The sequence below is a fragment of the Periophthalmus magnuspinnatus genome, chromosome 21, assembly GCF_009829125.3.
Source record: "Periophthalmus magnuspinnatus isolate fPerMag1 chromosome 21, fPerMag1.2.pri, whole genome shotgun sequence".
NCBI lineage: Eukaryota > Metazoa > Chordata > Actinopteri > Gobiiformes > Gobiidae > Periophthalmus > Periophthalmus magnuspinnatus.
In genome coordinates, this window is record NC_047146.1 from 23,585,586 (window position 1) to 23,611,083 (window position 25,498).

General features: G+C 37.7%; 1 protein-coding gene across 1 annotated transcript; it reads right to left on the reverse strand.

The window, feature by feature from the left end:
* Positions 1-778: 778 nt before the first annotated feature.
* On the reverse strand, positions 779-11,796 carry stx19 (syntaxin 19). The gene is made up of 5 exons (XM_033987623.2): positions 11,651-11,796; positions 8,134-8,389; positions 6,075-6,311; positions 5,289-5,501; positions 779-3,901 (listed from the first exon to the last, which is right to left on the reverse strand). The coding sequence occupies exons 2-5, from the start codon at positions 8,353-8,355 to the stop codon at positions 3,665-3,667; spliced, it is 909 nt and encodes a 302-aa protein (XP_033843514.1). The 5' UTR covers positions 8,356-8,389; positions 11,651-11,796; the 3' UTR covers positions 779-3,664.
* Positions 11,797-25,498: the final 13,702 nt, after the last annotated feature.

The window sequence follows — 25,498 nt, forward strand, 5'->3', positions numbered from 1 at the left end:
TATTCCTCCAAAGGTCTTAAAAAGGGGACTTGTTAATAGAGAAAAGTAACTGCAGTGACATATACAATGCTTCTGTTATATCATAGATTATCTGAACTGACTCAAATAAAAAGGAATCACCAAATTAGAAATGGGACTTTTGGCTCTTTTATGGGATCCGAACCTTTTGGAGCTGTTCATTTCAAAAGCTGTTTGAAAGATTGGCTCTTTTACTATTTATTTGTATGACAGAATTCAATGGGAAAACTCATTTTATCTACAAAGTAATCACAGAGAGGTTTAAATGGGTTTAAAATGGTTCAAACTGAGAGTGGAAGTGAGTTTACCCTTTCAAACTCTGCATAATCTAATAATCTAAACACAAATATTGCACTACAATAACAGTAATTAAAAATCTAATTGTTATTATGATGCCAAATATGTATTTTGTGCACAAAGCTCTCACTCGTGGCGCTTGCTCTGCTTCTGTGCTGATTCTTGTGTTGGTTCAGTGTTAATCTGGATAAAATTACAGGCAAATTACAAAGAAAAACATTTGGTTCTTTTAGAAAATGAGATCCGGTGCCAGTTCATGTTACGGAACCTTTCAAAAGAGCCGACTCGTTCACAAATGCCATATCACTACACCAAATGTAAACCCATGCATGGAAAAAACAGCATACAGCCATCACTATGAAGTCTTCTACTTATTTTTATGTGTACGCCATTATGTTACTTTTATTTCATGGTGCAAATGTTACATCTTTAACTCATGAAACTCTACATTTTTCCCTTTTTTGGCTAGAAAAAACTTGATGTTAAGCCAAGTCTATCGCTGGAACATGAGACTTTTAATTAGATTTGAGTAAATGTTAACTAGGTTTGAGTGATTTTGTCAATTCTTGAGCTAAGATGTACCAATAGAACATTTTTTTCTCATTTGAAGTGGAAAAATACTTGTCAAGTCTCATCTTGTTCCTTTGATAATTTTTGAATTATAAGATTTATTTTTTTATTTTTATTTTTTTATAAGTATTTAATTAAGTAGTATTTCTCTTGATTTGAGTATACTGTACATTGAATATAAACCGCACCAGCTACATTTTAAAAGAAAATACATTTTTTACATATATAGGCTGCACTCGAATATAAGCCGCAAGTTACAAATATATTGTAATATGTTGCAATATTTACACAGAAAAATGGTACAGGAGGTTATTTTGAGTTTTAAGTTTAAGACACGCTTTTTTCAAACTGTATCTGAAAATGGGCAGTACGTCACCAACACGCCATCAACACGGGATGAACACACTTGAAGGTTTAGAAAATAAAACAGCACAAACAGAGGCCATCTGCTTTTATTTCCTCTGAAAGCTTTTGTCGTCTTTTTTACATTGACTTAGTTCTTCCCTCTGCTGCTTCCGACATTGCATCGATTCGTTGATGCCAAACTTAGGTGCAGTGGCTCTATTTCCTTCTTTGATGCCAAACTTACGTGCAGTGGCTCTATTTCCTTCTTTGAGGCCAGGTCCATTGCCTTTAACTTAAAAGCTGCATCATATGTATTTCTTCATGTGTTTTCCATGATGAGGATGTGTGCATGATGTGCAAAATGACAGTTCAAAATCAAAAGTAGTGTTCTTTAGTGCAGAATCTTTCCTCACGTCTGTCTCACTTTTGCATTTACTGCTAGAGAGTGCCCCCCGGTGGCTATAAACCAGTAAAAATCTATAAAATAGCTCCACCATTGTATAGGCCACAGTGTTCAAAGTGTGGGAAAAAAGTAGCAGTTTATAGTGTTTAATGTAAAATAATCCAACTGCATTCATGTCTTAATGTGTTGTTTCATTGCTCTATAAAATATATTGACCAACTACTTGATCTCTTTTGAGATTACTAGATTACCAATTGAATTCCTCTTCTTACATTGCACAAATAACACTTTTCCCTGGAGTGTTTCTATTTGAAATATGAGTTGTTGACATTCTTCCCGGGGGGGAATAGGACGCAGACATGATTTTCCGGTTTGGCTTTGGCACTCCTTGTCCTTTGGTGTTTTGTCCTGGACATTAGACACCGGCATCGGTCACCCACACCACCCACATATGCACACAATACTGCCTGCTGGTCACACAATACCACAGTTTCATATTGGCATATTAATATAGTCATCAAATGCAAGACAGTGGTATAGTTAGAACTGTTTTTTCCTTCTTTTAAAGCAGATCTATTATGTAAAATCACCTTTTCAGAGCTTTAAACCTGCTATAATTGTTTCAAGACGCCATATTGCCAATCAACTCCTGTTTTCACCCCCACTGACATATGCCCACGGCTTTGTACTTAATCGATGATACATGTAGGATTCAGCAGTGTCACGTAGTCATTTTGGTACACATGAAAAAAAAAAAAATCCACTACCCACAAGTGTGATCTGCAGCTCTCCATAGAAGGGGCTGACAGCTCCACGGCTCTTTGCTGTGATGACGTTTTCCATTGACGTCAGCTCCCATTGGGCATCGCAGTTTCCTAACACGGAAGTCAGCGGGTTTCTTTTATTGAGTCGTTTTAGATGAATCTAGCAATTTAAAATGTGCAAATTATAACGTAATGATCTACAGGTGTCATAGATTATAATTATATAGCAGACGCAACCACAGTAGGTCTTCTTTAAACTATAAAAATAACATGGATACGAGAACAAATGCTACTTATTGTATACTTTCAAAGCACTTTATAGATTGAAATGTATGGCACTGAAAAACAGAAAGAAAAACAAAAAAAAAGCTTCAAGAAAGATCCATCTGGCTAGTCTCCATGGAGATGTAATTGCTTTGCCATGAGTGTTCCAGATGACATTAACGCATCTATGTTGCGTTATTAAGTGAATTTATTATTACTAAAAGAATACTTTGAGAAACATGTATTGTTAGTGTCAGCTGGGTCGCCTCACCGCAGATCTACCTTGTAACTTGGCCTGGTGGCGTTCCCTGAATTTACCCATGGAGGTAAGTTTAACACCATACTGTGGAATATAGTAAAAGAAAAATTCAAATCTGTCAACAGGACAAAAAGTTGTAGGAGTGAAGACATTTCGCTGTTTCTGTCTGAAGGAAGGAGCTAACTACACTGAAACTAACACACCTATTTGTTCACGGTTTCTATTTGTAAGAGAGATCTACCGTAGAACATTCTAGACAAAGCAATATAATCCTTAAAGTCACCAAAACCTATAGAAAAGTTAAATACAATGCAACTAAATTCAACCGACAACATCTTCACTTATATTTGTCCCGCTTATAATCATATACCTCATTAGTGGTTTTAAGTTGTAAAGTGCAGATAAAGTGTTCGTAACTGTGCTATAAATTCAAAATAAATCCGTGATAAATTACCCTATCCGCTCTTGAGGAAGTGGCGCTGTCTCGTGACCTGCGCCAGCTAACAGCCGGCCTCCCCTTTAAGAAGCAGCCTTGTTACAGCGCTGACTAAAAATGTCCCCTCCAATACACATCCTCCTGGAACCAACAAGCGCATCAAATACCAAATCTGGCCTTTACACTTAATTGTTTTCTCCGCTCCACTGGCCCTGCTTCACCATCTCTCACTTGAGCGCCCCGCAAGATTGTCTATAAATGCTATTTGAATCCAGCACTTCTAGCTTGAGTGCTAATGGCACACAGTGTTATAAACAGCATCTCCAGGGTGGACAGCAGCAGCAGCACAGTTGGCGTAAAGGGTTTTTCTTCTTGTATCGAGCAGCCAGTTTGAATTTTTCATTAGTGACGACCACATAGTCCTGAGTCCTCTCCACGTTGGTCTGGATGTGGTCTATGAAGGCTCCCTGTTCCTCCACCAGCATGTATATGTCCATGAACAGGTCCCTCAGCTCCTTCATGTTGTTCTCCAGGCTCAACAGCTCCTGGAAAACAAACATACATTTTTCCATTGGTTGAGGATGATTCCGCTTTTTGATTTCCACTACTAAGCGCTACTAAGAGCAGTTCACTTTCAGATGAGTCCAGGTTGATATGGAAAGTGTCTCCTAGTAGCAAGATTGAGGGTGAATGAGGGAATCATTCGTCCATGAGCATAGAGAGAGATTCTGTCACCTGTCTCCAGATATTAGAAGACAGGTGAGCAGAACAGGAGGGTATGGATGTAGGTGTCAGTGGAATTTTGTTTGCAGTTGGGTGCATTTGTTTGTATTTGAACTGCATGTGGGTGTTTTCTGTTCAGTAAGATGCTTTCTGTGCAGCATTTTGCATTGCATGAAGTGTAGATTTGCATTGTTAGACATATTGTAGGTGTTCTGGGAAGTGTTTTTACAATTTTTCCCTAGGATATCGCCATATTTTTTTACTGATTGGATTTTAAGGTGATTTTGTAGAAACTGGATGGTAGTTTTTTGTTGATTTCGTTTTGTTGATGTATTAGTCTTGATATTGGTGAGGGGAGGCTGAGATTAATATTTTTTGTGTTGTAGACTCTTTGGATCACAGATTTTTAGCAGGTAGCATTCTAGGTATTGTTTCTCCTTGATGGCAAACTTCTGGACCAAGTGTAGGAATGAAACCAAATATATGCAGTAGATGTGTGATTAGAAGATCATGTTGAATTTCAGAAGGTGGTTTCAGGTTTGGGGAGTTCTTCTCACTCCTCAGTTTTATTTCTTTGTGTTAATATGTGTACATTGAAAATCATTCTTTATGGAGGCATTTCTATTCTGTTCTACAATTTAAAAGGGAGGAGCTACAATGTATTTTAATTATATGTTTCTCATATGTGCGATAATCAAATACATAACTGAAAGCATGTTTTTTGTTTTATTTGTTTTACTCTTAAATCATGTGTTGAATACTGTGTTACAGATATTGAGGTAAACTTGTTTCTCAGTAAGAATGTGACACATACTTATTTTAAGATGTTTACGCTGGATCCTGCTACTTTGGTCACATGACACACCTCTTCATCTTCAGGTTGACACGAGGCCTTGTAATACATCTACTCAGTGACTGCCAGCATCTTTTAGTGACGTATTCTACCTTCCTGTAAACAGCTAATGGTGTATCCATTTATGACCTTGTACAGACAGTATGTAAAATGAGTTAAGGCCTTATAGGACCAGCCTATAAGTACTGGAAAAACTCCCTTGAAACATAACTCATGTGCCTGTTGTCTGTAACTTCATTCATGTGATCAGATAAACTACTTTCAACTCTCTACCTGGTCTCTTCCTTCACAATTACATATAACTGACCATTCTTTCAAGAGTACATTAGAACCCTGTACACTGTATACTGACTGACCTTATGCCTCTGCTCGATCTCAGAGAGCTGTGAGCGTGTGATGCGAGCGTCGTTGAGCAGGTTCTCGTTGAAGACCTCCCACTTCCCCGATGCCACCATCTCATTCACCTCATCCTCTGTCACATCGCGTCCCGAGACCTCCAGCTGACGCATAATAAAGTGTCTGCAGCGCTCCTGCTTACTCAGCAGATTCTCATTGTACAAACGCATGACCTGAAGATAAGCACACAGGAGACAGGGGGGATGACGAGGGTAGGGAGAGGTACTACTTATTATAGGTTTGGGGTTGAAAAAGTACTGTTTGTTGCAATAATTTGGTTTATAGAATGTTGAAAAAACTTTTCGGAAATTGCAGTGTTTGACTTTTTAGATACAAATTCCATTAGTGTCTGTTCAAAAACATTGGTTATAGTTTATATATTGGCTATACTGTAAATATATTCATTTTTTGTCATCTTTCTTTATACAGGGGAACCCATTAAGAGCACTTGGGTTCTCTTTTTCGTAGGTGCCCTGTTTAAAGTACAACACAAGCAGAAAAGCAAACAAAACAAACAAGTATATACAATAAGTCCTTATAAAACAGTAAAATTATCCAGTTGGGATACTCAAAACTGATTTTATTTTTTTTTGTATTGCAAACCAAATAAGAATTTAAATAGTGCACTTCTCCTGAAAGTGAGCACAAAATAATTCAAAATATTCCTGATTTGTTGCAAGAATTGTAGATGTATCATGCATAGGGCTATAGCTGTTCCAAAAAGATGAATAAAAAGCAGTCCAGACCTGGTGAAACTTGCGTGACAGTGCTGCATGCTGGGACTTCTGTATGCGGGCAGTGACTGAGCCGGGCCCCTCCAGCTCGCTCGTCTGCTGCACCTGTTTGGAGAGAGAGTCCAGTCTCCTGTGGATGCTCTCGGCCTGGAGCTTGATGTCCCTCGTGATGCTGCTCTCCTTCTTCATCACACTGAAGCGACGCATCGTGGCCACCAGGGTCTTCTGCTGCTGGCTGAACTTAACCACCTGGGCATAAGGATAGCCACTGTTACAGATGAAATGCTTTAACTAATTCTGCTAATGGGGTGGTCAAATAAAAATTAAACAACCAAAAAACAGCAGTTATAAAAAACTATAGAGAAATACTTTCAACCTTGTTAAAGGAGCATCTAACCGTTCTTGTACCTTGTATTTATGGAGTTATTGAATTACTTTATGTTCCACTACATGGCATTAAACTGATCCATTCACTGCTAAATTGGTAATTGTCTACATCATCAGAGGTTATAACACTCCCTAGTCCCTACACTGGAAGCATAGCCAGGCTTGAATGGACAATACCACAATGTGTTGGCGCGCAAGACTCTCGCTCCTGTACTGATGGTAAATAAGCTTATCCTGTAGCAGACACACATTGTCCTGCCCCACTTGGGTTACTTCATCTATTCTATAACAGGAAGATCCCAGGCAAATATCATTTCCATGGTGAGAAGTTGGTGGTGCACCCTCTACCAGAAAAGTGATCCTCCCCCTTCTGATCAGGCAGTTTTAACACTGAAGCCTCAGAAGAGAGAGCACACGCAAAACGCAATCATATACATATAAATGTATGAGGCTTTCTCTCAAATTGCAACCAATGGAAGTAATAAATATAGTAAAGTAAATAAATATAAGTAAAAAGTAGCAGGCCCAAAATTGAGCCTTGGGGCAGTCCTTTGCTTAAAGTAAAAAAAACAAAAACAAAACATCAGCTAATATTGCCTAGATTCTGTGTGGCAGATAGGGTTTTTTATGATCTAATTAGTCAAAAGCTTTAATTAAATCAATACACAGTGCTATATAATCTTGTTTGTCACCAAGAGCTGTGAAAATATCATTTAAAACTTTTGTGGCTGAAATGGCAGCACTAAACCCTTTTTCTGAAATCTGATTGGTAAGACTTCAAAATTGAACATGTATTCAAATAAACTGTAACTTGATTTGCAAGGTCAGATATTGGACATTTTTAGTTGTCCTATATTTATGTGAAGGCAAAACGTGTCGTTGTCCATAATTCTGATATAACAGCCATTTGAATTAATACATTTTTTTTAAGTGTAATAAATGTTGAATTACATATGGGGCATCTAATAATAGAAGTTCTGGATCAGAGTCATCAGCTCCCATGGACTTTTTTTGGGTCTATGGAGAGGAGTGCATTTAAGACCTCCATGTAAGTGAAAGGTCTTAAAGAGAAAATCTGACTGCTGCATCATGTCAAATACAGCTAGAGTTTGGCTGACTGCATCCTGCACCAGCAGGAGCTGAATTTACACTGGGAACAGCTATGGTCACATCTAATTCATTCATGATGACGAAGGACATAGATTTTCCCACAGTCAACACCGAGTCAAGGAGCTGCTCACAAGACTCTGGGTTCTGGCCCTGGGTTTAAGTGTCAGTAAAGAGATGCAGTTCTCTAGTTCTGTCATCCTCTCTTCCAAGAGTAGTCAGCTGTCAGAGTGGGTCAAGCCTGCGACTGACGTCATATTTCACGGCAGGCCCAAAGAAAACCGCTCTACCACCATGTCCACACAAGGCTAGAGCTGCGGTCTAGATGTCCACCTGCAGCACAAGGACAGGTGGGAGCAGAAGAGACACGTGGGGTTGGCTTTGTACCAAAAGCGTACCATGGAGCTGAATTGCATAATGGCAATGTGGGCAATCGTTAACAACAAACAGAAGCAGAGCCGACGGAGCCAGTTCTGCCCGCCAATATTACACTTTTAAAGTTATATAAGAAACTATATTTTACATTTAAATTAGATTGTAACTGAAAGCTGAATTTAGACATTATAATTCACTTTACCTCTATTTCCAATGCTGTGATGTCATCTCTGATCTGCTGGATGTCAGACAGGAGATTGTCTATGACAGGCTCCTCCTCAAAGACCACAGCCTCTGGAGTGATGACCCCGACCACCGCTGCATCCTCGTCAGCCTGCTGCTCCCCTGAGAACGGGTTAGAGCTGTCACCCTCCTCTGCTCCATCCTGAGTCCTCTGACGCAGCTCGTCCAGGCGGTCCCTCATCCTCACACAGCGCAGTAGACCACAGTGGACAGGCCTGAAGAGAGATTTTGAATTATATACATCAGACAGCTGGTAGTGACGGTGGTAGAGTTTTTAATATTAACAACCAAGAGACATGCTGTAACTGGATCTATTGCATATGGTGGAACTGAACAATACAAAATTACTCATAAAAGTCATGATGAGTAAACAGCATTTGGTTAACATTAGGTTTCACCCAGTATGCACCTGCTAACTCTGACAATAGACTGCATTGTTGTGCATATACATCAATCTTAGAAGTGGGTCACTGAAGAGTATCTCCCATTTGGCAGATCCAAAAGGGTTTCCTTTTCAGTGTCTTTAAACAAGTGTTTGCCTAGCTTGAATTAAAAGTTTTGTTTATTCCATTATGTGAACAAAATAACTCCTCATGGCTTCAAATGTTGTACTTTGGGCAAACTAAAACAATGTAATACAAGATGTTCAGTCACTGATCCCTATCAAAGGCATTCCTGAAATGCATCACTCCAAGATAAGCACAGATTACCCTGTTCTTATCTCTGAGACTCAGTGACACATGTTTTTTCTTTTGTTTACCCTATTATTTTTAATGATAAATATGAGAAGAATGTAAGTTTTATACCATATACTGTGATTCTATAAATACTGACACTACCGCTGTTAGCTATAGCTTTTCTTTGCAAGAATTGTTCTTTCAAAGTGGGAGACTTGACACTGCCCACTCCTTATCTCCACAGAAGACAGCTGATACAGGATCCAGATGCATGTTTTCCTAAGGACACAGTGCAGCCTGAGAATCCATCTTCGATCCGTGATATGAGCATAAGTGATGAGGCCGAGCGCACTCTGCTGAGCTCTCATACATATTTTTAACTCCACAGCAACACAAGGTAAACAGGCCCAAAGTTTATCTGCCACATCAGTCAACCCACTCCACTCCTCTCCCATGGGAACCCGGCAGGGCTGCTTTCTACAGCCACAGACTCAGCACAAATAAAGGAAAAACACTGTTGTATTCAAAAATATATTAAAATAGATACACAGCTTCAGAAATGTGAAGAAGAAGAAAGACTGCAAGTTTTTCAAAATAAAACCAAACAAAAACAAATTGTGTTTTTTCTGATGAGATTGTGATTATATTTGTGATATATGTTTAAAAAGTAAGACTTGGAAATAGTTTGAGGAGCAGAAACATTTGATAGAAGATAGATTCATGAACTAAATCCCATGCATTACAGAACATACAATATATGTAGAGATCTAAACTACAGGTACAACAATACTTTTGTATAAAACGACAGAATAGGCAGAATAAAACCAAGGACGTTAGCTAATTAATTGCAGCTTTTGTGGTTTGATAGAACTGCGATAAAGTGTGCAGCCCTAACAACAAGCAAACGGAGAAGTTAAGAAAATTTCCATCTAGGGAACAGAAGGAGATTCAAGGTTCAGACCAGTGCAAATCTGCTGTTGTATCATTGGGCACATGCCTCCAAGTTTACTACCCGGTACTTTATAAAGATATGTGCATTTAGGTGTGTAAATGAGGCTACAGCCCTTATGTGAGCATAAATCCATGGCAATGTGACCCACATATGGGCATTAACTGGCCTGACCAAATGTTACATAAGGGAATAATGTGTGACAATGAATTTAATTAATCGAGTATGAACATAGCTCTGCAAGTATACAACTGCTATTTGTACAACCAATTTAGAGCTGACCAAATGTAACTCCCAGAAGTACGAATGATGATACTAGTAACTGTTGCTTGTACCAGTGTTACTACCATACAAACTCTAACTGTACTAGTACGTTAATATTAGCACTGCTGCCTCCACACAGTTGTCCTTCATACATTTTTCAAAAGATTCCTTACTAAAAAAAACAAAACAAAACATGACATACCATGTTGAACTCTTGGGAGAGTTTAGAAATATATTCACGTTTTCTATGACAGGAAAATAGTGAGAATTTGAGTCTAACCAAACCTAAATCAGATTGTGACATACTTCTAATCTTGGTGACGCTCTCACTGTTTTGTGGGAGGAAAATGTAGCTCCTCTGCTGAGAGCTGAGGCCTTTCAAACCAGAGCTGATCTCAATCCTGTGTTGATTTAAAACAGGAAATTTCTTCATTTTGTTCAGAGGTGTGTGGGAGGAAAACTACACTTGGTATTCATAGGTTTTAGAAGGATTAAAAATTCAAACCATTGGCATAGCGATTAACAATCCAAAATAACATATTCTATGTTTTAACTGGGAAAAAGGCCTCAAAATGCTGCACATAAGAGGAAGCTGTAATGGTTATATTGTTGCTAGTAACAGCTTTGAGCCAGTTTCTACCTGGCTGACCCACAAGAGCCGATTAAAAGCATTGCTGAAAGGATTAAGACGCACTGGAGTTTAGCCTAAAAACCCAGAAGAATGAGAGAGGACAGAGAAGGGGGGGTGGGTACTCATGAAGGTTCTGGGACACTTTATTCAAAGGCTGAGCAGTGTCTGTGCTCCAAAACATTTAGTTCACTTTATACAACTGCTACATTGATGATTATGCCAGTTGACCAAACATACCAACTAAATAACTTTGTGTTCTTATGTGGTTCTATCTGCTTACCAAATGTATGTTATCTATGTGTTATGTATGTGTAATTAAGTTTTTATCTCAATGGTAAAATACGCAGCAAGACCAGTAGTAGAGAATTGGTCTAGTGTCTCGCAATAGATTTAGTAACAATTATTAGTAAGGACTAGTATCACACATCCTCATACAGGTGAAACTTAAACTAGAAATAGCAGTTCTGGATTTGAAATAGTACACAATCATTTTGAAGTAAAAATATTTGCACTACAGTATAGAGACATGCTCCACCTGATGTGTGTGTGATATGTGAGGTGTTGACCCTGAGTCATTGTATGCAGGTGCAAACAGAGCAAATAAATGTCATTGTTATCACAGGTCACACACATACAGTCCGTATGGGTAAGGAGGGAATACTTCGGAGTACTCTGATGAAAATCTAGTTAGCTAAGATACTTCACCTCACATATTACTCGTAATAATGACAAACTACTATTTACTACTGTATTTCTATTGCTCTTGGAAGTATATTATTCAAAGACAACTCATTAAAATCCTGTAAAATAACAATAGCAGAGACCTCATCGGAGCAAATGAAAAGTACTACTTCTACTATCCCCTGTCTAATACTGTTACTACTGCAACTACTTCTACAACTCCACTGGCACATTTATACTTCTAACAACTTTCTTAAAAGATTGTAGCTCTTACCTTATGTTGCCAGCATCACGTTCAATCTATCTCCTCGAACTACTCCATTCTCCTAATGCACTCCCACTAGTTTAATTCTCATCATTACTTCTTCTATAGCCATTATGTCACCACCTGTTTTCTACAACACTTACTTTCACCCACTCAGGGAAAACTTCTGAGAAACTCCAGTCGGGATAGACTTTAGCCCCTCCCATTCCCTTTGGAGTCCAGCCAATCAGAACTGTACGTTTGCTTATGTAAAGAAATGAGAAGTGACGTTCTGGGAGTGAAGCAGGGAGGGCCCACCCGGCAGTATCCCCCTGGGGCTGTGTCTTCTTGTACTAAAGAGCAGAGCCATTGTGTTCACTGCTGGACCCAAACAATACACAGTGTGGTTATGGTGTCAAATGGAATCGCAATTCTGATGTGAAATGGGTTGGAAAGCACAGATTTTAGTGAGAAGAGCATTCAAAATAATAAAATATGAGTCTTGTCATACCCGTTTCTGTCATATATATATATATATATATATATATATATATATATATATATATATATATATATATATATATATATATATATATATATATATATATATATATATATATATATATATATATATATATATATATATATATATATATATATATATATATATATATTTTTTTTTTTTTACATTTACTTAAGTACATTTATATCAAGGAAATACTTTCAAAAGGAGATTTTTAAGCATCTCGTTGTATGGCAAAGAGTGACTTGGGGGTGTAGTGTTATTCTATAGAGCATAAGAGGTTTTGTGGCAAGTAGTAGTAGCAGTAACAGCAGAAACAGATGTACTACTTTGTATTGTTGTATTCCTCCTTCATAGTTCTACAGTAATATTACTCTTAAGTACTTGCATTTGGGTATATCAACCCTTGTTAGCTCCCTTACAACCCTCTTGCAGTATATTGTAACTCCATAGAGAGAATTTTGACATATTTTGAGTGTTCTACAGATGCAGGAGGTGCTTCTAAACAGAGAGAGGCTGTTTGAAGTACATCAGAGGGAGAGAGAGAAAGAGGAGTGATAGATAGAAAGAGGGGGGAGTGAGAGGAAAGAGAGAGAATAGAGGAATAGGATGAGAGGAGAGAGAATAGATGAGAGGAGAGCAGAGGGGACAAGAGTTCACTCTGCGTCACAGAAACTTTGAAAAGGATTTTCTGACAGGTCTGTCCCGGAAACTGGAGGTTAAAACTTATAAATGCAACAACAGTGTTAAGGGGTCACTGAGAGGTGCCCATAGATCTACAAAGCACTCAAAATTTAAAGGTCCTATATTATGCAAAATTGACCCTTGTGAGTGTTCTATGTTACACTGCTGCTGCTCCTCAAAAAACTTACCTGGAGTTGTGTTTTGTTTCATTCACACATGTCAGAATGCTCTGTTCCACCTTGTGATCTCACGACGTGGTACATTTCAAGTTGACAGCTACCTTTTACCTTTTGTTCTGAGGAGTTTGGCAATTCTAAAGCTGAAATTATCCAAATGATTCTAGTGAAGGTGTGTGGAGTTTAAAAACATACTGGAGCACTTACCTGTATTACCACATGACATCACAAATGGTCACATTTTTCTATAGCACTTTTCCACCTTCAAGGTGCTCAAAGCACTTTACAACAAGGAACCACTCACCCATTCACACACACAGACACTGAGGGCAAGGTGGGTTAAGTGTCTTGCCCAAGACCACCAACCTTCGGAGCAGTGGACAACCACTCTACCAACTGAGCTACTGTCGCCCTCCACAAGGTGGAACAGAGTGTTTTCTTTCTGAGAGAAGAACACAGCCTAAATATGCAGGGTTTGTGTGTTAAACATGTATTTTTTAAAATTGCATTTTAGAACATAAATCATTTTAAGCATTACCGTGCATCTATTGGCTTCCCCTACTTGGATTTGGTGTTCGCATGACGCCTAGCAGCAATGGTAATGAAGAATACAATGTGACCGGAATGCTAACACCAACATGCACTGCTAATGAACCCAGTTTAACATGACGATTTATGGACTTTTGACTAGTGATGTGTGATTTTCATGAACGAATTGGCTCCTTACAGTGAACGGTTGGATCTTTCTAGTTTATATGCATTTTTTATACTGATTTACGCTGAACCATCACAAGAATCAGCACAGCAGTAGAGCAGGCGACACGAGAGAGAGCTTTGTGCACAAAAAAACAAACAAACAAAAAAACATATTTGGCATCATATTAACTGTTAGTGTTTAAATTATTATTATTATTATTATTATTATTATTATTATTATTATTATTATTATTATTATTATTATTATTATTATTATTATTATTATTATTATTATTATTATTATTATTATTATTATTGTTGTTGTTGTTGTTGTTGTTATTATAGTTATTATTATTATTATTATTAGTAGTAGTAGTAGTAGTAGTAGCCTTTTATAATCATTATTATTACTGTTGCTGTTTTATTTAGATTATGAATAATATCAAAGGGTAAACACACTCCCACTCTCTGTTTGAACCTTTTTAAACACATCTGAGCTTTGATTGTTTCTCCCTGTGATTAGCTAAATGAGCGTTCACATTGGCTTCTGTTGTATAAACAAATAGTAAAGGAGCCAGTCTTTTGAACTGCTCTTTGAAAGAAACGGATCCAAAAGATTCGGAACCTATAAAAGAGCCAAAAGTCCCATCACTACTTTTGACATATTGGGAGAAAACACAAAATGTTGAGTACTCCACCTTTAAATACAACTTGGATCCAGACGTAGCTTCACGGTTTGTTCTATGGGCAATCTGTCAGTCATGTGTAGTAACACATGACTGACAGATTGTTTTACTGAAGACATAAAGTTACAACGAATATGTGTGTGCTAATGTAATGCACATGCAAACGTTGAAAAAAAAAAAAAAAGTGCTCAGATGTTTCAAAGGAGTAAGAAGTAAACATACTTGTGGAGATTGACACTTAATTACTTCCTGGACATACTCCCCGAGGAGAGGGCCGGAGTGAGCTTCCCACAAACTGTCACTCATTTACTTTTAAACAAGTATCAGATCAGATCTGTTACACTATAAAATGCTAACTGGACTTGGAAACAAAAGGATTGTATTTCTAGTGAACAGATATCTATAAGGGCCCTGTAAATATAACTTGAAGGTATGTGGTAGAAGTAAGGTATATCTGACTCACTTCATATGGTGAGGAACTCTCTGGGTACTTATGTAATATAAGTGATGTCAGGACGTATTGTTTTGATATGTTTGATTGTTGACTCAAGAGATGCAGCAAACAGAATGAGACCAACCACAAAACCAACTTCAGATTGAAATAGTTCATTTAAAAGTGAGTGACTCAGGCAATGGGAGGAGGCAGAAACTGATACAGCAAAGTGAACAATGAGACGAACTTTGACGTGGCGATACTGCAAACTTCATACTGTGTGTACACCGTTCGAGAAATGAGACACTGACAAAGACAACATGTATTCCTGGAAAATAGAACATACTATACAGTTTACTTTTGAAAGCATTTGGTCACAAACATTATCATTATCAATTTACTTTTTCAACATTGGTACTGATCCAACTTTTTTATGTACTTTGTGGAAAGAATATGGAATTAAAATCAAATTGGTTCTACCTGAGTGATAACCAACTGATGTGTCAGGTCCATAGATTGTAAATATAAATGGACATAGCAAACCCAAATAGGAAGTAATCATGGGTGCGCTTCTGGCTCCATCAACTCTGGCTCCAATTCACTTTATATTAGAAAACTATCGCCCCTCTCTCTGTAACAGCTGCTGTCAGGCTCGTCATTTTGGTCTTAAAATGTTCATACACTGTCTGGTCAAAAAAAAGTTGCCACTTCGATTTAACTAAGGAGATATGTTGTGGTTGCTGCATTTGGTCAGGTCTAGGTTCAGCAACAGTCTGTGCTCAAAGAATGAGGTCAGCTGACACCTGAATATACTGAATGACCAGGTTATTCCATCAGTGTTTATTTTCTTCCCTGATGGCACGGGTATATTCCAAGATGACAATGCCAGGATTCATCAGGCTCAAATTGTGAGAGTGGTTCAGGGAGCATGAGACATAATTTTCTCACATGGATTGGCCACCACAGAGTCCAGAAATTAACCCCATTGAGAATCTTTGGGATGTGCTGGAGAAGGTTTTGTGCAGCGATCAGACTCGACCATCATCAATGCAAGATCTTGGTGGAAAATGAATGCAACACTGGTTGGAAATAAATCTTGTGACATTGCAGAACCTTATTGAAACAATGCCACAGTGAATGTGTGCTGTAATCAAAGCTAAAGGCGGTCCAACGAAATATTAGCGTGTGACCTTTTTTTTTTTTTTTTTTGGTGATGACTTGTCTTTGGGCCAGGCAGTGTATAAACCCGCTCTACTTGATCCTGGTATTTTTATTTCACTATTGTCCGTAACAATTGGAAGTTTCCTATTAATTTCATTGCCACGAAATATCCAAAAGGTAACTCGCTGTACAGTATTACGACAAAAATCTGAATTTTAACAATATTCATGCTAGCCCCGATCTGTATAAAATATTATTGGCCTGTAGAATGTGGTGATGTCATCTGAAACCCAGCAATATAAGTATTAAATAAAATAAATAAAATAAATAATAATAATAATAATAATAATAATAATAATAATAATAATAATAATAATAATAATAATAATAATAATAATAATAACTTGTCAATATGAGTTCTCATTTATAGTGTATTTTAAAAAGTTTTAGTATTTTTCAGATACATTTGACACATCTAATTCAATAACCTCTTATCTAGTCCATATCCATCAGCGTACATACTAACAAACTCAACAAAATATTTAAACAAAAGTAACATGGACTCCGTATTTGCCCTTTAGATATGAACTCTCCCTTATACTTCATATCCTCATTAACATTGTGTACCAACATGATCGTTCATTACACTAGCGCTCCAGTCCAGTGAGCTTCATATATGGGCCACAGTACAGCCCTAAGAGCTGAACACGAAGAGATAAATGAGGAGAGGAGGAATCTGGTCAGAGAGCCAAGGATAATGAGGTCATCCATGGTCATTAAGACAATCACCCAGACTCATACTGCAGAGCTGTGGCCTTGACCGCTACAATCATCTCATATTAACACCTCCATTGGGAACAGTCATATCTAGAGCCTATAGGCGAATTATATTATGTTTTAATTTACAGGTCAGCAGCGCAGGCCTGTCACCATCCAACAGGGGTAACCTTTGCGAGCTCCTTTCCTTGATAACAATATAACGTTTCATAATAATAATTAGTGAAAGTTTTTGCCCTCCAAATCTCTGCCTCTGCATGAGGTTAGGGACGCATCCTCCCTCACATCTCCCACTGCGCCTGTGTACACAAACTGCTACTGAGAAGAGGAATATCGCATTTGACACAGTACATTACAGTAAAAGTGCTGAACCAGATTTTGTGTGTCTTAAAAACGTGTAAAACAGAACTAGGTCATTTGAAACTGTTTGCAGTGGTACAAAGCTATTCCTCATTAACCTTACCTAATGATTCGTGTGAGCTATAAGTGCTTTTTACCACTCTCATAAACCAATACCGTGATGCAAAAACTAACAACTAGCATGCTAATGAGCTCAAGTCCACAGATATCAGGTATAGGACCTCTAATATTAACAAAATTATTCTGCCCATGCCATCATATTTGCTGTGTTCAACTTCGAAGAATACATTTAGCATGCTGTTTTACTGTAGTTAATGAAGTAAATCAGAACCTAAGAACAAAAAGGTTGTGCATTTTAGTATGTAAAGATCTAGATGACTCTTAGCCCATAAACCAAATGACGAGCAGTTCAAATCTTGATACCAGCATCGCATCTCTGTTGTATTCTCTATGACTATGGAGTGGTATCTGACCTGTAACTTGGCGTATTGGTGCGAGCTGCTTGTTTCTGTTCCTTTTCATTGTTTTGCTCAAAATGTGCAAGTTTACCCGCCCTTTAAACCCCGCAAAGATAGCACCCAAACCTTCTTAATTTGCTTTCAGGATGTAAAAAACTTGGTGGCTCTAAACTGTTTAAAGCTTCACGAATCAAAAACAGAAATTGTGGCATTTGGGGGATGTATTTGATGCCAAAACTTCTCTGGGGTCTTTGAGTTGCTACTGCCATCAGTCTGCCAGAAATCTTGGTGTTGTTTTGATGCTTTTACCATCTACGTTTGCTAAGTAAGGTGAAGCCATACCTGCCTCGCACTGATCTGGAGCGTGTTGTTCATGCCTTCATCACCTGCAGATTATACTACTGTAGCTCTGTGTACTGTGGGCTGAACCAGGATCCATCCACTGTTTACAGTTAGACTAAATGCTGCAGTGTACATGATCACGGGCACCAGGAAATATGAGCACATTTCTCCTGTGCTGACCTCTCTGCACTGGCTCCCTGTCAGCTTCAGGATTGACGTCAAGATTCTGTTGATGTTTTTTAAATGTCTCTATGGGTTGGCCCCTCCCTCTCTCTGTGAGGTTCTTTCTGTCCATGCTCCCAGATGATTTTGGATGTTCCAAGGTCCCGGCTAAGAACTAGAGAGGACTGGGCTTTTGCTGTAGCTGGTCCCAAACTCTGGAACAATCTTTTTCTAGGTATTAGAAAAGCCAAATCTTTAAATATTTGAAAATCTTTGGTGAAAACTCATTTGTTTGCAGTGGCTTTTAACCCAAAATGAACGGGACAATTTTATTGTATTGTTTTATTGTATTTTTGCATGTTTTATTTAATAAGATTGCACTTTATACTGCCTTTGTACAGCACTTTGGGCAGCTGTGGTTGTTTTTAAATGTGCTTTATATATATATATATATATATATATATATATATATATATATATATATATATATACATTTGACTTGACTATTGCTAATATAAGTTTAATGCCATACTGTCGAACATGAGGCAAAGCAATTACATCTCATGAACCCAAGCAGTTGTCCTAAAAAGTTACACAGTAAGCCTTTAACAGTCTTTTTTACATTGTCAGAAAAGGCACCCTCTCTTGCACCAATGGACTTCTGTATTTTCAGGTTTATATTGAGATGTTACTGTAGAAGCAGTCACCTGAATATGACATTTAAACTGGTTTACGCAGCAGCCCGGTGTCTTCCCTGGGACCACAGCTCACCAGCACCAGAGTGGAACTGCTTTACAGTACTAAAACATGGGTCATTTCACCCCCTAGTGCCATCATACTGTCATAACATCCTCCAGCTATTGCAGTCTCAATCATACACCAGACATGGGACAGTATTGAAATATGGTGTCACAATCATCATGTCCAAAACAATTGTGATTAACGATAATATTATGATAATGAAAGTTGCTGGCAATTTTAAGCAGTTATGGATATGACTAATATATACTAATCTCTTTTTCAAGGGAGCCCTGGCCAAGAAAGCAGCACAGTTACATTACATTACACACACATTTCAACACATCATTAAATGGATTCTTAAAAGCAATTACAAATCATAGACTTAATTTCCAAACCTTTCAACATAGATTAAAATTGAACTATTGAAGTCAGTTCTTGTAATTTAAAGACTTTTTGCAAAATTATTCCATGTTGAAGGCGCAGAATATTGAAATGCCTCTTTACCAGTCTCTGTGCGGACACTTGGGACAGAAAGAAGCTGCAGTTTTGTGATCGCAGAGCATAATGTCCATCTGTTTTATGTTAAATATACATGCTGAGATATGGAGGGAGCAGACCCATAATCCCTTTATAAATGAGCATGTACCAGTGACTTAACCTGCGAGTGTCCAGTGCTGCCCAACCAACACATGTGTACAGTTCACAGTGGTGTGTCCGAGTGTTACAGTTTGTGATAAATCGCAGAGACGCATGGTAAACGAAGTCCAGCAATTTTAGTGCTTGGGTTGGGGCATTCATATAAATAACATCTCCACAATCTAGAATGGGTTAAAACATTGCTGCAACAAGTCTCTTCTTAACTTGTTCCTAAAATAAAAGCCAATTTTCAGTCTTAGCTTTTTAATCAGTTGTTCAACGTGTGCTTTAAAAGAAAGACTATCATCAGTTAAAATACCTAAGTATTTAAATGATTTAACTTCTTCTATTTTTGTCCTTTGAAGAGTAACAACAGGAGGAATGTTCTGGGAATTACTCTTTGTCTTTGTGACTTGCATTACTTTGGTCTTGTCTGCATTTAAAGACAGGTCTAATTGTAAAAAGGTGTGCTGAACAATATTAAAAGCATTTTGCAATGTAACAACACTGGTGGCAAGAGTATAATCTAAATATTATGAATAAGCCCATGTTGCACTATTTTCTGATCTAATGTTATAATGTTGTTTTCTCATCAAAAAGAGGCTGTGTTCTTGTCTCAAACTGAAAACACTGTTCCTCCTTGTACCACACTGTGTTTTTAAACTCCATACACCTTCATTAGAATCATTTAGACGCTTTCAACCCTGGATTTGCCCGTCTGCAGTGAACTAAAGGTAAAAGGCAGCTGTTAACAGAGCGTTTTGAGCTTTAGAGATGATACACAAGTTTACTTTTCACTGTGCAAAAATACAACTTACAGAAAGACAAATCTAAAAAAGAGCTGCAGGTAAGATTTTCAGTTCATTTTTATGCAGCCGGAGCGTGTATGCGAGCAGAATTGTCATTAGCGAGTGTGATTAGTGGCTGGGTAATGATAGGGTAACATGGCTGAACATCTCTATAATCAAAGACACACAAAGGATGATAAATGCTACTTTAAAAGCCCCTAAGACAATTACAGGCCATGTGTTGATTCATGTTAGATTTTTGTTTTATCTTTATTAATAGCTTTACTTTTACTAGTCAGAGAAAATGTCCGCCCTCTTGCCTTCGAAAATAATGGAATGAAAGAAATGATATTCAGTTTGCACAAAAAGACTTATGAGGAGATTAAATTGAAATTATATTACCCACAGAGTTTCACAAAAGATCTTGTGTTCACTTGATGGTTGATTATTGACGGCACTTAACCAACAGATGTAATTTTTGTATTAAGGGTGCACTATGTAACTTTTTCCATAGAGCATAGACTGTATATATAAATAGACAAAGCTAACCCGCTAGCTGCCACGTTCCAAATAGGAAAATGAGCACTTTCTTGGCTCCATTGACTCGGATCTCCAAATTCGGCTCCGACTCTGCTCCAAATTGGCCCCTATAACCGCTAGCCTCGATGAGCTTCATTTGACTGGAGCCGAACGCTATGGATGACGTCACAATCACTTAGTCAACTTCTTTATACAGTCTGTGTATTAGAGACAATACAAACAATAAAACACATTATACATTTTGACTTGAGGGAATAAGGGAGTGCATACATCAAAGTTTGAAGGGGGTGATGAGCCAATAAGAATGGCATCTGTTCCGCACTACTGTATATAACTTTTCTGCTGAATGCCGACCACCTGCTTGATGTTATTGCTTCGCCCGGAATGTTTCACAGTATGGCATTAAACATATCTTACATCCTGCCTTTATACACGTGTTTTAATTGTGAAACATCTATTTGTATTGTATTGTATTGGGGTTCTCTTTCCGCAGACCTGACTTGTTTAAAGCTATACGTGAGGAACATTTCAGGGGAACCAATGATATCGCCATGGAGACAAGCAGGTATTTAAATGAGGGAAAACATAATCTGAATTTGTTCAATCAATCAAAACAAAACAAAAAACTACTAAAACTTCAGAATTGCCTTTTATGTGTTTGTGAGCGCATTATATTGTGTAAGTTGTAAATGTTGCTAACACTATCACATACTGGTTTATACTTGTCTGTACTCCCTTAAAATTCATATACATGGTTCAAAGTTACATGGAACAAAGGTTCATTTCAAAGGGAACACTTTTGTCCTGTTAGTAAAAGTGCAGTTTTGTTTAAACAGGCAAAACCAGTGAGATCCTGTCTGATGGTGTTTACAGATGAAGAGCAGAGCAAACAGGAGGAGTCAGGACAAACGCCCTCTAGAGGCAGGTTTAACATTTATACGACCTACTGCTGTGTGTGCTTCTATAGGGTTTATCAAAATGACTTAAGCAAATATTAGTTATTCAGTGGATTATTGGGGATAATTCAAATGGGAAAAAGTGTTCAAAATCATGTCTGACCTTTATGGAAACAATATTCATTAAGTTGTTACATTATTAATGCACTTTATTGTAGCCTACTCAGCAATTTACTAATTTTTTCTTATATGTTTTACCTCATCATCCCTATAGAGCTCACATTTACGGAGAAAGAGGCAAACTTGTGGTATAAATATGTTAGACTATTAAACCTGATGTTTGCTCTTTACAAAAAAAAAAAAAAGAAAGAAAGAAAAACAGAACTAGTTCATTTGAAATAGTTTCTGCAGTGGGATGGACTTTGTGGAGTAAGCAGCAGGTGGCAGTGGCGCAAAAAAGGTAAGACAGTTGATTTAAGCAATGCATTCTACCATTTAGGTGAACCTCTGTAATTTATTTGTTTTAAATTTTGTCCAGAGATGTAGCATAACCCTTTGCTGTGGCAGATGGCATACTCCCTGTTTGTAGGGATGTTTGGTCCGTGTGCTTCAAGGCCTGGCTGAGTTTTGAAGAGGTAACTTTAAATTGTTAGTATGAGAATGGAATACCTGAAGTAGCTGTGGATTAATGTCACTTTCACAGGTTCTGGGGTTTGAGTCAGCAACACCCTGCAGTGCGTCGTGCTGTCTTCACCTCTTTGTTCCTTCCTGCCCTAATATAAAACTAGATGAGTGTAACTGAATGCAATTATACTGTATCTGTTCTTTTATATTTGGAATGGAATAATAAGAATCAGAAGTCCTAACTCAAGCTTTATGCAATTTAAAATAAATGTAACTTGCCTAAACCTGTGTGACTTTTACTTTACTTTAGTTTAGTTGTTTAGTTCATTTATTTATCGGGTTAAACCTGGTGGCATTGCTGGTTTATTTCCATTATATATTTACTTAGATTTACTTTATTCCACTTCTGTAATGCCACATTTGCAACAGTTCAGATTTTTCACAAATTTACCTTAAGCATTCCGAGCATCCTAAGCACTTTTTAAGCACTTTTTGCATTTTAGAGGCAAGGTAATGCTAACAACATCTATCGGTGCACTTCATTTTGACCCTAAGAGTTGCCTTTACAATTTATCTGCACTGAGACAAAACAGATTTTACGCAGTTACAGGAAAGACATAGTGGACAAGACCTTTAACCATTAATTTTATGATTTTTTAAGAGGTGCACTATGACACATTTCTGGTGTGGATCTGCCACCCGATTGTCTCCATGGAGATTCCACTGCTTTGCCTTTATTGACGTAAAAAAAAAAGCTTGTATTGAGGTAATAAAATCATGGATGAGAGCAGATGTTCCAACCTCACCAACGCCATTTTGGATCGGTTGAAGATTGAGATGGCAAAGGTCAACTTGTGTATTCCAACAACATAACGCTATCAGTCATATCACATGCGGATGCTATTGACACATATGCACGGACCCGGCACATATAAAATCCATACAAAGTGACTTGTACCATTATCACAAATGCCAGATCTGAGATTGGCTGCCACTAGCTGTCACCTCCAATTTCCCGGAAAACGTAATTGTCATTGTAGAGTCTCAGTCGGCCCTGTTGCTCAAATCCCCCTCATGTGTCAATACTTAGGCGGTGCTTGTGTTTCTTAGCCCACAACACGCATATACGTTGCAAAATTGGTAGGTCTACATGAGGTAAAATCACTTGAATATAGAATTTTTTTTTATTTTATTATTTGGATATTTGAATAATTTTGACTAGTTGAGTTTTGTTTTGTATGCAAGATAGATTTTTTGGACTTATTTCAATGTATTTTTATTTATTTCAAGACAAAATTCACTGTCTATGGAAGGACTTTTTTCTACATTTACAAAATAAACACAAAAAACACAATTTACAAAAAGGCCTAATAATAGACAAAAATAGGTTTGAATCCTGCTCTCGACATATATATTATTGGTTGTTCCACTGACCCACAGGTTGGCAGTGTGATCCCCACTCCCACAGATCAATACTGTTGTTTTGTCCTTGAGCAAGACACTTAAAAACATATACAAAAATGAACTTTCTTTTGTTATGGAACCTACCTGGATGACTGAAGGATTACGGACTAAATCAACTAACTGAACAAACCTGCACGGGTTCAAACAGATAATAATAATAGAAGAAAAAAAAAATCAAATGGTAAAAAAGATGACGTATTCCGAATGGTTTTTACAGTGTAGTGAAGTGTGTTCGCGGCAGGCCAGCCCTAATCGAGATGGAATACTATGGTGGCAGGTCCAAACGCCGGCAGATGACAAGGTGGAAATGGATTGGCTCCCGTGCCCTTGTCATGTTGCTTCATCTGCACCAAAGAGAGCCCAAGACAGATGGTTCTACGGGCTCACCGGAGAGACAGGTCTAAGCCTATACACAGAATGAAGACAGTATGGAAAAGCGTTTTTTTTTTTTTTTTTTTTTTTTCACATAAGATAATCAATATGGGTGAACCGAAGAAGCAGGTTCATACTGCGTCTGGTTGTGGCACCTCCTAAAGGTGAATTCTCAAATAGGAAACATGTTAGTGCTAAGGTTTGTGTGAAAGAACAGAACGTATGTGTGACAAAATCAGATGGTGATGAATTTGGAAAGTCAAGAAATTAAAGGAGGTGCAGACTAGACAGAGTGTCACATAGAAGTGTGTTTCTTCACATCATAAATAAACTCTGTGAACTCCTTTTGTCTTGTGGAGAGATACTTGAAACCCCTTTAGGACAGAAAAGGATAATTTAAATCTCTATTAAAAAAAAGAAACAAACAGAAAAATGCTTTAACTAGATCTGGTAAACTAGCAGAGTAGTACACTATTATCCATATGACAACAACCTGAAAGTCTTCATATGTTCACAATGTTGGGTTATTCCATATCAGGTAGGGGGATTAAGTCTCTACTACACTTAATTCTCTGCAAAATATCTGGCCTAAACGGTTCTATGGGCAGGACATATATACTGTAATATAAAAGGGTAGAAAGCAAAGTGAGCCTCATATGAGTCACTTATTTGGGTTGGCAGGTTCAATACTGAAATCCAGTTGGTTTAAATCTAAAATGCCTCTCTCTGATCTGAATCCTCACTACCTAAACCTAAAGAGATACATTGTAAAATGTCGAGAAAGGGTAGAGACAACAATAAATGATCATAGCCAGGAGGCGGCTGACTTAAAAGGCTATTAAGGTAATTAAACAAAAATAGGTACAAATCCCGCTCTCGACATAGACATCATTGGTTGAGCGGTCAGATCCACAGACCCACACGTTGGTGGCAACTCCCACACCTAAATGCTGTTGTTGTATTCTTGGGCAACACACTTAACCCACTTTGCCCTTAGTGTTTGTGTACACTGGTGTATGAATATGTGTGTAAATATATGTATATATATATATATATATATATATATATATATATATATATATATATATATATATATATATATATATATATATATATATATATATATATTCAGTATTGTGTCCTTAGAAAGTGAGCAGAATCAGTGTCCTTTCACTAAGCTCAGGTATCACTGCGGAGCTCAGTCCAAAACGCTGAGCAGCTAAACCTCCACATAGCTGATACTCTATATCCACCTGTGACATGTCTCAGGGGAGGCCTTTCTATCACCGAGCGTCTTTTACAGGTCACCGAGCTCCGATTACCAATGCCTCATCTGAAACTAAACACAACTATAGCTCC

Bases quoted from the DNA above. Each gene is read 5' to 3' on its own strand.
- stx19 (XM_033987623.2), bottom strand. From the start codon at position 8,355: ATGAGGGACCGCCTGGACGAGCTGCGTCAGAGGACTCAGGATGGAGCA. The intron at 6,312-8,133 runs GTAAAGTGAATT...CCTTATGCCCAG, and splicing joins TCACAGCATTGGAAATAGAG to GTGGTTAAGTTCAGCCAGCA. The intron at 5,502-6,074 runs GTCTGGACTGCT...GCTTATCTTCAG, and splicing joins TGTCACGCAAGTTTCACCAG to GTCATGCGTTTGTACAATGA.